The 12912-nt window shown below is 45.7% G+C and overlaps 1 protein-coding gene across 5 annotated transcripts in view; it reads right to left on the minus strand.

Annotated features, from left to right (window-relative positions):
* LOC125005281 (SH2 domain-containing adapter protein F-like) overlaps positions 1–12912 on the minus strand; it is a 93514-nt gene that overhangs the window by 71427 nt on the left and 9175 nt on the right. For all 5 annotated transcript variants that reach the window (XM_047580519.1, XM_047580521.1, XM_047580520.1 and 2 more), the window contains exon 2: positions 5001–5133. In XM_047580519.1, coding sequence (XP_047436475.1) covers positions 5001–5133 — 133 coding nt within the window. The remainder of the gene's footprint in view (positions 1–5000; positions 5134–12912) is intronic.

Genomic DNA, 12912 nt, shown 5'->3' on the forward strand with positions numbered 1-12912 from the left:
GAATCGGCCCGCTGAGAGCACAAAGGAAGCGTGTGCGCACCATAACATTATGACCACCTGCCTAATACTGTACAGGTCTCCCTTGTGCTGCTAAAACTGTTCAGGGTGCACTGCGGTGTCTGGCAACATAATGTTGTTAGTGGGCGTCTCTGTGGATCAAGCCTGTCGCAGTGCATCTCATAGATACTTGATCAGTTTGGGATCTGGTGAATTTGGAGGCCGTGTTTTTTGAGTCGTTCCTAAACCATTTTTTTGTGTCAGGCTGCGTCCTGCTGGGAATGGCTGCTGCTATCAAGGAGTGTTATTGCTATGGGGTGGGAGGTGGGAGGGGGTAGTAGCAGCATGTAAGGCCTGAGGTGAAGAGTGCCTGGTCCACAGGTTCCCAGCACAATATTGCACCGGTCAATGTTATTTACCTCTCCTGTCTGTGTTCTTAATGTTGTGGCTGATTGGTGTATCGCATGAACACATGGGTGATAACATGTGAAAGTGAAGAGGCGCAGGCAGAAGTTTTACTCGTGTCACATACGGTCAAAATAAATACATAAACATAAAGAGCCTTCATGCCTGAACACAACGATGAGGGGTGGGGGTGGGGGTGGGGGTCTTCTCTCAGGGTCACACGCGAACGTTCGGAGGATTCACGCGGATGCAAAGATAGCACATGCAATGGCTGACGCGTGCAGACACGACAAACATTCGAGGCACTCTGGAAAACACACACGCAGGGAAAATTGTAATGACAGAGCGGCTGCGCACACGACCTCACATAACTGCGAGCGGTGCAGCGAGCCCCGGCCCCGGCCGGCCGGTACGGAGCAGCTTATGGAGGGGTTAAGGAAGTTGTGACATGCCCCTCCGGCAGGCCCATAAATCAGTCGGCTCAAGCTCACTAAGGACGGCTCTTGGGAGGGGAAAAAAAAGAAGAGACACGGAGCTTAAAGCACACACACACGGGAAGGAGCGCAGGCCAGTAAAGCCCTCTCTCTCTTTCTTTCTCTCTTTTTCTCCCTTTGTCACACGCGCACACATAAACACAGAGTCCGATTCCCAATCGCGTGCGTGCCAACAAAGACACACATACAAACAGCAGGAATGCACACTGTGTTACGTAAACGGCTGTGGCACTCTTCGCCTCGGGCCTTACGTGCCACACCTCCGAGAGCGTGGTCAAATCTTTGTGTGTTCAAGGTGTGAATGGTGTGCAGTCAAGGAATAATAACAGTATCTTCAAAATTACACCTCCGCTCTCTGCAGAATTTCACCGGAACACTTTTAAACACACACGGCCTTTGGATAATGAAATTGCATTCGGGTTTGCCAAGGCTGGAAGTGAATTTGCAGGAACAAAAACCAAACCAAAAAAGTCAGAAATGTACACTCGCTGGCCACTTCATTAGGTGCACCTGTTCAATTGCTTGTTGACACAAATAGCCAATCAGCCAATCGCATTCAGACAGGTAGAGGTGATCAAGACAAGTTGTTTAAACTGAGCATCAGAATGGGGAAGAAAGGGGATTTAAGTGACTTTGAACGTGGTATGGTTGTTGGTGGTTGTTGGTCAATCCAGTAAAGCACCTTTGGGATGTGGCGCAACGGAAGATTCACATCATAGATGTGCAGCTGACAAATCTGCAGCAACTGCATGAGGCCATCTCTGAGGAATGTTCCCAACACCTTGTTGAAAGTATGCCACGAAGAATTAAATCAGTCCTGAAGGCAAAAGGGGGTCCAACTTTTTACTAGCGAGGTGTACCTAATAAAGTGGCCGGTGAGTGTGTTTCCTCTCCTGTCAACAATAAAGCCGTAGAGGATTAGTCTACCTGAAAGATACTTTAACACACTTCTAAGTAAAATACTGTTCAGACCAGTTTTCAAGGAGGCCGACAGGCTTTTAGTCCTCTCATCCTCACAATGAAAGGGCTTCAAATAAAATTGCTTGAGGTGAACACGTGGTAAACCATCATAATCAATCAAGCCGCTTGACTCGCGAGGCCGCAACGGCTCGTGAAATGCAGAATGGAAGGGGAGGAGCGTGGAAAGCCTTTTTCTAATCAGCACCTATGCAGAGACCGAGCTCACGCTTGTCGAGCGAAATGATGTCAGAGCCGTAGAGGAGACACGTCAGCTGCTGCTGTTCATTGTGCCATGTGAACTTCAGGTTGGGAAATAATAAAATAAAAAAAATACAATATCCTAAAACCAGTTATTAACTCTGGTGTATTTGCTATCCTGCCTGGGGGACTTTAAACTGGAACAATTTCCTGGCGCGCACGCAGCAATTTGTTTGGAGACGTCAAAAACACAGAGTCTGACAGAAAGAAAACGAAGTTGCAGATTTTGGAACTAAAATTCTCACTTTGCAGAATCAATAACAGCTTAATCACACTATTGTTTTACAGAGCTACCTGCTGTTTAATCACAAGCAGATCTATTCTAGGAGCAGCGCAAAACCACAAGTAATGACTCCAAACTGAAGACGCTAACCTCAGGTGGTTTCAAGTGTTCATGACATGGATACTATTAATAAGGATACCTAAAGTAATAGCAGAATTATTACTGCGGCACAGCCACAAAATGGGGGTGCGGTAAGCGAACTTCAACTTGACAGCAGCACCGATGTAAATCTAAAGGCCGTATGTGAAGACACTCTTAAAAAGTCAGATTTACTCGCGGTCCACTTTTAAAAATTAACTGGAAACATGTTTTTATAAGAAACCATTTGAATTTTACGAGTTGAGACAGTTAAACGAGGGGGTAGACCGACCATTTTATAGACGGCATAAACTCGGCGGATGGCAAACTAAAAACTAGCTCTGACAGCCATTAATAGAAAAAGTTTCTGTTGCGTTGGCATGCTCAGTGTTTGGTGTCCATCTGCACCCATCTGTGAACGCAAGATCCGAGAGGAGAGGAAGGCTGTTAGAGCGACAACAATCTGAGAGAATCTGGAGAAACCTCGGTTATTATTAACGGTACGGGCTGTCATTTAGCAAAAAAAATAAATAAATAAAAAAGCAGGGAAAGCAAGAAAAAAAAAGGGATGAAAGAGAGTAATAGTGCAGCACTGCATGCAACCGCTCTGCTCTCTCCTTTTTAGCTGACTAATTTCTGAGTGTGCAGTCCTGCCTGGCCAGTACGCTGTCAGAATGAGAGATGCATTAGTTACTCTACAGCTACAGCCAGTGCGCTGATGTATTGGTGCGAGCATCTGGCCTCGCACAGAGGGAGAAAGAGAAAGCGATTGACCCTCATTGCCTTGTTATGACACCCTTGTGCAAGGAATTTAACCCCCAACCACAGCACGGGGGCCAACCTGGACAGTATCCATCTGTTAATGAGTCTAAGTGTGTAGACCATAGACTGTATAAACATGGACAATGCGTCCCCACTTCCTTGCATTGGCCAAAGTGACGCTAATTTCCCAGAGGATATGGGCGGTGCCATCTTGCTACTTTGGAGACAGAGTTTGTGCAGTAAGGTCATGGAGTGGAGCCACGCAGAGCCACAATATGGATCGCAAAACTTGGACACTGGAAAAATGGACACTGGATATGCACCAGTATTATATTAACTACCTGAAATGACTGAAACCATCATTGAGAAAAAAAAGTATTTGACGTATACTTTAGTGTTTTAATTTGTCCCATCCACTAACATGGAGGGGGTGGAGCTTATGACCTATACTGCAGCCAGTCACCAGGGGGAGCTCTACTCGCTTTGGCTTAAGCAGTTCAGATTGTATTAATTTCCTCCTTGAATAATTATGTTACAATCCACTCCTGTGTAGGTTTTATTTAAGTGATTTATTTAACATTTGTGGATTCATCAAGATGACAGTGGTTCTACAGAAAGCCATTCACAATTCCATTTATTTTAAAAAGGACAAAAATAACAAAAAAACCCCAAAAAAACTCCACCAAAATATTGGCAATCAATAGATAAGAGCTGGGAGCCTGAATACAAAACCGCCTCAGGTTCCACAGAGGAACAACGGGAGAAACCAACTGAAGACTTCGTCAGACATAAAAGACACTTGCTGCCAGAACAGAACAGTGTATCAATAGAGCCAAATGCACAACTGTGTCGAGTTAAATTTATAAAGCAAAGAAAAACTTGGACTGAAGTGACACCACTAAAAAAAAAGCCTTGTTGAGATTTCTTCTTCTTCTCCTTCTTTTTCTCCCTTTCCTGCTTCCTCACTCTGGTGGAGGCGATAAATCTTGAGTTTTTTTGTACTCAGCTGAGGCAATGACTGGGCCAGAGGTCAAACCAGTAAGACAGATGAAAACAAGAGATTGTCTGGAGGACCATTAAAAGAAAATTGCCGAGGAGGGATGGAATCATTCATGTTCAGCCTTTGTGGGAGCAACGGGAGCGGTGTGCGGGATGGTGAGAGGTACGGGTATGTGCTATATGATATGTCAGTATATCAAGTTGTCAGCTCCCCGTTCCAGAAACATCCTCAAGACTGACATTCATCCAAACATCTTTTGTAGCAACCCTGTACGCAGTTTAAGGTCTGTTCAGGAGAGGAAAACAGCCGCTACTTTTTTTTATTAGTATTATTATTATTTCTATCCTTCTATGTGCATATTCCTTGTTCTTTGTCACTGTTGTGCTCAGTCACAGAATGAGTGCGCTGTGACAAAGCTGTGTGGGGAATGCGGTTCAGCTAAATTCTTATGCTAGCTATTGTTATCTCACAAAAAAAAAAAAAAAAAAACACTTCCTGGAAGTCCCAGTGAGTGGCTTTTCTCCACATGTACGAAAAAAATACATGAGCCGTATATAAAACCCTTTTCTACTGGATTGATTCTTGACATATTTCATAACACACACACACACACCACACACACACACACACACACACACCAGTGATTTTGGCTCCGCTGCACCTGTCATGTAAAACGGTAAAAGGGCCATCTGAGCCGCTGCGTTAATTCACGCAGCCAAATCGCACTGCATCCTAATTAAGACTCCGTGTTAACTCCATGTACCTGCCATCATCTTCTGGGCCTCGTACGGCTCCATGTAGCCGTCGTTCTCAGTCGTCACTTTTTCCGTGGTGGTCTGAGCGCCACCAGCCTGCTCGGCGTCGAAAGGGTCCGCATAGTCTTCGAGGATAATGAGCTGCAGCATGACGAAAAAAAAAAAAAAAAAAGAGAGAGAGACAGAGAGACAGAAATGTTAGATTGAGGGATTGTGGGGACACAAAAAGTGAAACAGCAAGAGGGGAATTCATTTTGCTGCTCTGCTGAACACCACAACACGGGTACGGTGTCAGGAGAGATGCAATAACAGATACAGGCGCGGACCCAGGACAGGGCCAAGTGATATCCAGCGAGGCAAAGCCAGAGGATAAAGGGAGAAGCACATAAATAACACCCCACCTCCGTATGCCTCGGCACACCACCACAATGCCTCAGCTTTTAGCCTTACAACACGCTCTCTCTGCTACTGCTGGTCTGCCTAATTATATGATAGCCCAGTGACAGGCCTGCATTTCAAAAGCAGAGGAAAGAAGACCACAACTGCTCAACTTTCTTAAGAGAAACAATTTGGCAGATTTATGCCGAGCTGGCAGTCAGCCACGGCTAATTGCAGCCCTGCTCCTTCGCTGAGCATTTTGTGCAAGTAGATGGCAATTAGGTGGACGTCCGGAGACCCAGAAATACAGCTCAAACCTTCAGGGAGCGGAGCAAGTTTGTGTCCACAGTGCCTTTGGGGGGGACATTTGTTTCCTTGAAATGTTTGTTTTATCTACCAGGATTTTTTTTTTTTCTTTTAAATAAAAAAATCTTCTATTTTAAAGGGAGTAAACTCTAATCTGAGGCATCTTGGACGCTGGATGTAATAAGGGCGTGTGGAGTTTGGACCAGCTGTTAGAAAACTGACTTTTTCCCCTCCGCCGAGGCTCCTGACAGTCTAGTCCTGCCAATCAGTGGGCAGATGAGAAGGTCACCGCGCGTTCTGTAATTTGGAAACATCTGAGTCGAGGGGGCTTTTAAGGTTGAAAACCATTACGCGCACAAACAAGGAAACACCTAAGTACGCGAAATGCGTACGAGGCTGGCACTACACCACCCCGTGACTCATGTGTAACAGGAAGGGATTTGGTCTCATTATAAACAAGCTCATCACTCATCTGGTGGATGGGGCCGGGGCGGGGCACCCTGGAGGTGGACTGAGCCTCGTGCCCACCGTGCTGTGCCTCCGCCGAGCCAGCTTTCCCGAGAACAACCCCTGTAAATCTTTGCCACAGAGGGATCACGCTACCCAGAAGCGCACTTCCACTTATGCAGGCCACCCGTGCGAGCGCCACAAACACACACACACACACGCACACACCTGCCAAGCCTTGGGGAAGTGAGCATTATGTACATATACAACCCTCTAATGGAGCGCTGGGAAAGCACCAGGATTTTACAATAATGATCGAGGTCAAGAGTCATTTAATGCAGCGATACCTAATTTTTTTTTTCTTCCCTTTAGAAAAACAACTTGAAAAGTTTCCCAGTGGTGAATGCTACAAAGTTCACAAGGGATAATTTGTAAGCCTTTCAGTGAGAGAGAAATGCTGGCAGGTAAATTCATCCTCACTATACACGGATTAGGCAATAATAGCAAAGGAAGTTAAGCACCGCGGATGTGTTCATAGCAGCTTCTGTGCGTCAAATCTGCCTTCTCGAGTATTCCCTCCTCGCCTGTTTTGGGGAAAATAAGCAGGACTTCTTTTCTTCCAAAGCGTAATTATGGGTTCCTTGAATGTTTTGCTTCTGTGAATTCGAGCGGTAGAATCGAGGGGGGGGGGATCCAATGCAAACACTGTCCTGGTTTGTTTTCTTGTGCCACACAAAAAAAAAAAGGCTACACACGTTCCGCTCGCACGTTTGATTAAAATTCAGCCAATCAGATCGGCAGCGTCTCTGCAACCCCAGGGAACCCAGAAGATTATGCATTCCAGCCACGGTGTCATTTCCATCTCGCATCGCGTTGCATGGAAACTCAGCCGTCGGGAGTCGCGTCGGGAGCCAAACCCACCTCGGGCCCAGTCACTGCGAACACAGCCCAGACCTAAGAATAAGTAACCCTCACTTAAAAAAAAAACACATGAATCACGTAAATGCTGGAGATAAAGGCCAGCGTCCACCTCGCTGTGGTCCGCACGCTGTAGCAGGGTGGCTCGAGGTTTGAGACCAAAATCCACAAATGGGATTACACACTTCAAATGAAACTTAAATTCTCTACATCAGTGTCGTGTAAAATATATTTATATATTGGAAGTAATGGGCGCAGTCTTTAGGTTTAGTTGTTCGGCCCAAGGGCACACATTACACTGTATATTTGACCTCACTCCTCAAAATGAACCACCTTAGAACTTACAGCGCCTTCGTCACAGGCCAAAAGGATGTTCTGACATGTTTCAGGAAAATAGGGCAATCACTTATCGAGTTTTGTGCTCCAAACACCATTACGTCATCCCCTTGGCTTTCCTGTCAACAAAATGTACGACAAATAAAGTCCGGGTGCGTGACGAAACCCTGTGATAAGATCACGTGCGGGGATTAAATGCAATCACGGGTAAAAAAAAAAAACAAAAAAAACAAAACAAATCTGTCATTTGCGATTCAAACACGACCGTTTGCTTTGACAGCAGCGTGGGCTCGATACGAAACAGTATCATCACATTTTAGTTCAGTTTATCAAAGAGCAAATAAGGTGAAGCGCTTCACTCCAATGTACTCTCTCTTTCACCTCCCTAAACAACCAACAACAGGGAAGGCTAACAAGCCAGCTGGTACTCTGAAATTGAAATCTAAAAAGCGGCTCTCGGTTGTTTTGCTCTTCTGCGGAGGCCGAACCTTTATTCGAAACAGCTTTTAAATAATTCAAACAAATTCAAAAAAATATTCTGCTTTGAAGCTACAGTCAAGGAACCTTTTCCTGGGCTGATTACAGGAACACATCCACAGTAGTCGTAATTACGGTTGGAGGCATTTGTCAGACAAAAAGTAAAAGACATTTTTCAGGTATGTATGCCGTACGCTTAACTCAGAGTTGGGCAATAAAAGCTCCTTTCAGCACCCGGCTTATTTCGATCAACAATGAAAGTCCGCTTTTCTTTTCCCCATCAAAAGCCTACCTAGGCCGATGACAAACCTGTTTCCAGTCTGCCGACCGTTGAACGCAAGTAGACCACAAAGACGTTAGTCACAACAGAATGGAGCCATTTTCACTTTCATTTTGGCAAAAAATGTGTTTGAAAGTTTTGCAATAAAACGTTGAGGGCCGTCATTATCGCCGCCGCCACCTGGTGTCACATTACAACCCAGTATTGTGTACATCTACGCAATACATCCGTCGCTCATAAGCGGGGGAGAACATTATTAAATCCACCCTACACAGATCCTTCCTGGGTGTTAGGACCATCAACAGTTGAGGTGAACTCTACGAGGTGCCATCATCTGGTCCCTGGGGCCTAGTTCACGTTCGGGTGGAGGAGGCGGTTAATATTTCCAAATAGCTCCAGTGTGTCTTTCCTGTCCCTCTGCACTAATGACTACTCGACAGCAGGAGGAGCATGGGCTTATGAGGAGAGGGGTGCCACGGAGCGGCGGCTTCGCCTGGGGACACACCATCTGCCTTGTGGCATGCCAGGGTGTGTCAGGACTGCAGCCAAGCCACACTTGTCATGAAAGTAAAATTCCCCTCTCAGCACTGGCCGGCAGGGCCGCCACATATCAGGTCTTCGCTAAGCTGCGATGTAAGTCCGCATGAATCTCGCAAAGCCACCTGACCGGCTCAGGCCATGTCCCCGCGGTGGCGGCCGGGGTCCTTAACTGGTCTGCAAGCGTAGAGAGGGAACTCGTTCAATTACTTCCACCGAGCGGCTCGGATCCTGGTCGGTCGCGTCTCGTACCTGCCAGAGCCCTGGCAGCCCCGCAAAGCAGACGGCAGAAGACTTCTTGAAATGCGCCGCCTGCTCCCGGGCCGTGAGGCCGACTTCAAATCAGGGAGAACAGAGGGAGAACATTAGCGAAGCAGGGAGACTATAACAGGCACCTGCCACTTTGGCTCAATGCTCGAGGATGCTAAGGCTTCTAGGATTACAATTCAACTGGGCCCCTGCCTTCCATTAGAAGTGAGAAAATCCGGCCCCACCGCACTCTTAATGCGTTCAGCCGACTCATCGGGCAATCAAGGGCGAACGAATAAAAAAAAAACAAAAAAAAACAACGAAAAACGAAAAAAAAAAACAGAAATCGCATTTGATGAAATTTGAGAGCACAGATGGATTTTAGGCTCGAATAATTAGGAAATAAACGGCCGCGTTTTTTGAGCGAGCATCGTGGCCACTGTTGGCATTTTAAAACCGCAATCAATCAGAGGGGAGACGCAATAAAACAGCGGGCCGGTGACTTCACCGGGCGACAACCAAATAAACGCCATTAAAATATGAAAATGAAAACCGGAATCGCTCCTGCTGAATAAATGCAGACTGGGCGATGATATTAATGTCACGGCCGGTCCAGGAAGAATCGAATGCGTCAGGGGCTGGTGAAGGTTGGAGCTCCTCAGAGGCTGCCTGAAAAGTCAGCAGGCTTTAGAAAGAGGGAGGAGGAGGGGGGAAAAAAAAGAAAGAAAGAAAGAAGGAGGACTGGCGTGTGTGATTTATGTCTCACACCACGAGGGATTTCAGCCACTGATAACCTAATACAACTCAGTGCTTAGCAGCTCAATTGCATTACGCCGTTTCGAAAGGGTTTTTTTTGTTTTTTTTTGCGCTATTGTTCTTCGGCATAAAAAAAAAAAGAAACACGCCGCTATTGTGCGGGGAGACAGTTGTGTTGAAGATGATGGGAAGGGAGGGGAAAAAGGGAGAGAAGACAAAGGATGAGCCGACAGAAGAGAGCTCGGGAATAGACTGGCATGTATGTTTACTCCTCTAGGGCGGAAGAGAAATGTTTGAATGCTCATGTAAAGTCGGGCTGGGAAAGCCGAGCCTCATCGCGGTGCCTCCGCCACCTTATCTTCGCCTCTAAACTCGGGATAAACGCACTCGTCTTAAGATAACTTGGCCTCAGTTTTGTGGAAGGAACGCACTGGCAAGGAACACTCCCTCAAGGCAATTCATTTAAGCAAAAGTGATCACAGCTTCTCTGTTGACATAATGCAGTTACTATCAATAAGATACTTTCGTGTTTCTAAGAAGCGGGCACAAATCTGGTTACGGTTCACTCGAAGTCCCCTTGTGAAGACTGAGCCCTGCCGGGTTGATACGTCTCCCAAGCAGATTAGGTAGATGGAGAAGCAGCTTCTCCTCTAAAGCGGAGCCGGAGCAGGAGTGCATTTCCACCACGCAGACCTGACGTTAATGAAACTTTATTGAAATGTTTCCTAAGAAACGCGGCTGCTGCCGGAGCGTTCTGCCTCTCTGGGAGCTTTGAAGAGTGATGCGCCTCCTTTAAAGGCCTACTTAGGAGTCTGCAGAGGTAGCTAATTAAATTAATATATTTGCCATAAAGGTGCCGTTTTGCCATCAGTCACAAGCTGCTGCGGTTCACGCACCAATCAGGAGAGATAAACAAAGATTCTGCTTTTTTTCCACCAGGTACAGGCATGTGCTTTGCTTCTAATTTAATTAATCATCCAAGAGCGCACATTTTTGAGCCTAATCATGCTACTCTTACTTACGGAACAGCAACAACACAAAAAGTATTGGCGACTTTATAGGAAACGAGATAAAAGCATCCCCACACGTCTTCAGAACATGTGCAAAGTAATACAGTCCAAAACAGGCTTGTAATGAAACCCCTTCCAGCGTACGAACTGCTTCCATTAGCGAGGTCGGGATATCACAGCCCGTGCACAACATGTACTTAACTGTACATATTTTGAGAATTAGCCTAGCCACAACACATCAGTGTGCTCAACCGTCGGTTCCGCACGTGCCTCCCAGGGAGACATCTGCGCTGCGGGTGCCGACTTATTTATTACACCGCCACTTAACCCTTAAGATCTATTCCCCAATAAATGTTGGTTTTTCTGATCTCCGCGCTCTTTCCCATGTGGAGCCGAGTTCGCACGCCACCGGGGTGAAGCGGGATCTTTTGGCACCGCTTCGCTTTGGAACGCTTCCAGATGCAGGAGGAGCGCTGCCATGCACCAAAGTCAGCAGTGCAGAAAACAGCTGAGTCAGGATAAATAAATAAATAAACACACATATCTACACCGATCAGGCATAACATTAACCCAACATTGTGTAGTTTTCCCTTGTGCCTCCAAAATAATTGTGACTCATCAGGGAATGGACCTTCTGACGGTGTCCTGTGGTGTCTGGAAAGAGGGTGTTGTTAGTGGGATACTTGACGAGTTTGGGATCTAGTGAATTTGGAGGCCAAGTTTTCCAGCAGAACACTGAATTGTCACATTATGGTTATTAACTCCTCTTGATAATGTATTTTTATCACGTAGACCCGAATTGTCCTCACATTGTGACAGTGAATATGATTTACTGTTGGGACTGTCACAATTATTGCATAATCTAGAGACAGCAGCAATTTTAGCTGATCATTTTGAACAATCGTCTCCATTCACCTGTATAAAAACAGCTGGATGGAAGTAAGATAACTGTGAGATTTCTCGTCACTGTCTTCACACGGATGGCGTTTTTTTAACGACAACGGACTTTTAATGAAACCATACGAAGTGAACTTCAGACTTATGTATCTGTTAAGTTTGACTCTGAAGCACAGACTCTGGAGGACGACAGGATGCAGTACAGTCATGCTATACTTAGAATAGCAGCGTACTTGATGACTTCCACAAAATGCATCCTGGATTACCTGGCTGTCCTGACTCCAAAGTAATCTCTTAATGCATCCTCAATAAAACGGGCGGCCAAGATCTCGTCCAGTCATTCGGGCCACATTTAATGAGATGAGTACTTCGAATTGGAACAAAAGAACGCAATTAACAAGAACAATGGATAATGATCAAAGCTTCTTTGTGTTATTTTCTTCTCCTACGGTTTAACGCCACCATGGGAGACATAAGTTCTCAAAACACTCGACTTCTAATACGTCGACAGTCAAAGAAATGCGGCCATTCGATACGGCTGAAACAGAAGCATTTAGAGAAATGTGGGTCGACAGCCTTAGTTTCTGTGTCACTGAACTTTTATAATTCTCCCCACGCTACACATATCCACGCGTACGTGCATACAAACTGCACACATACGCGCACAAAATTAGGTGTGTGACACATAGGAAAAGGTTCAGGGAACGCCTCAATCACCGGCAAAGTAGGATGTTCATTATCAGTGCCCGCTCAAATCAGTGAGTTTCTGAAGACGTTTAGTCTGCCCAAGTTGAGCTGGCAGGCAATCACAGAGATCTTCTAGAAAAAAAAAATCTACTGTGAGAATCTTTATCCATGCAGGAAGTTAAAAATAGGACCACGTTCTGTCACAGCTGTCTTTCTTCTTCTGTCTTTTTATCAGCGCGAACACCTGAGGCTGGTGGCTTTTACTCAGTCATCCGTCGCGTATTTTTCTTAACACAACACATAACATGCAGATGTAAGTAAGTACATATCCCTGACAGCTGCCACTCATCAGCATCAAATCGTCTTCCTTTGGGAAATCCAAATGCGCAGTCTGAAAGAATCCTGCACTGTAATTTCTAGGCGGCCTACTTAGAGCTTATTATTTCCCTTTAAGCAACGTTAGCCTCAGTTTTACGTTTTTTCCGCCAATGGAATGCAAACATTATGCTGTATTTATAGGCTTCCCATCGGACACTGCAACCTAAGGACATAATCACTAAATAAATGAAGTTATCCTATAAGTGTTCATGAGTGTGAAAGTGTGTAGTACATGTCCATAAAGTAAATGCTTGTTTTGAATAC

This window comes from Mugil cephalus, chromosome 3 (assembly GCF_022458985.1).
Source record: "Mugil cephalus isolate CIBA_MC_2020 chromosome 3, CIBA_Mcephalus_1.1, whole genome shotgun sequence".
NCBI classification, from domain to species: domain Eukaryota; kingdom Metazoa; phylum Chordata; class Actinopteri; order Mugiliformes; family Mugilidae; genus Mugil; species Mugil cephalus.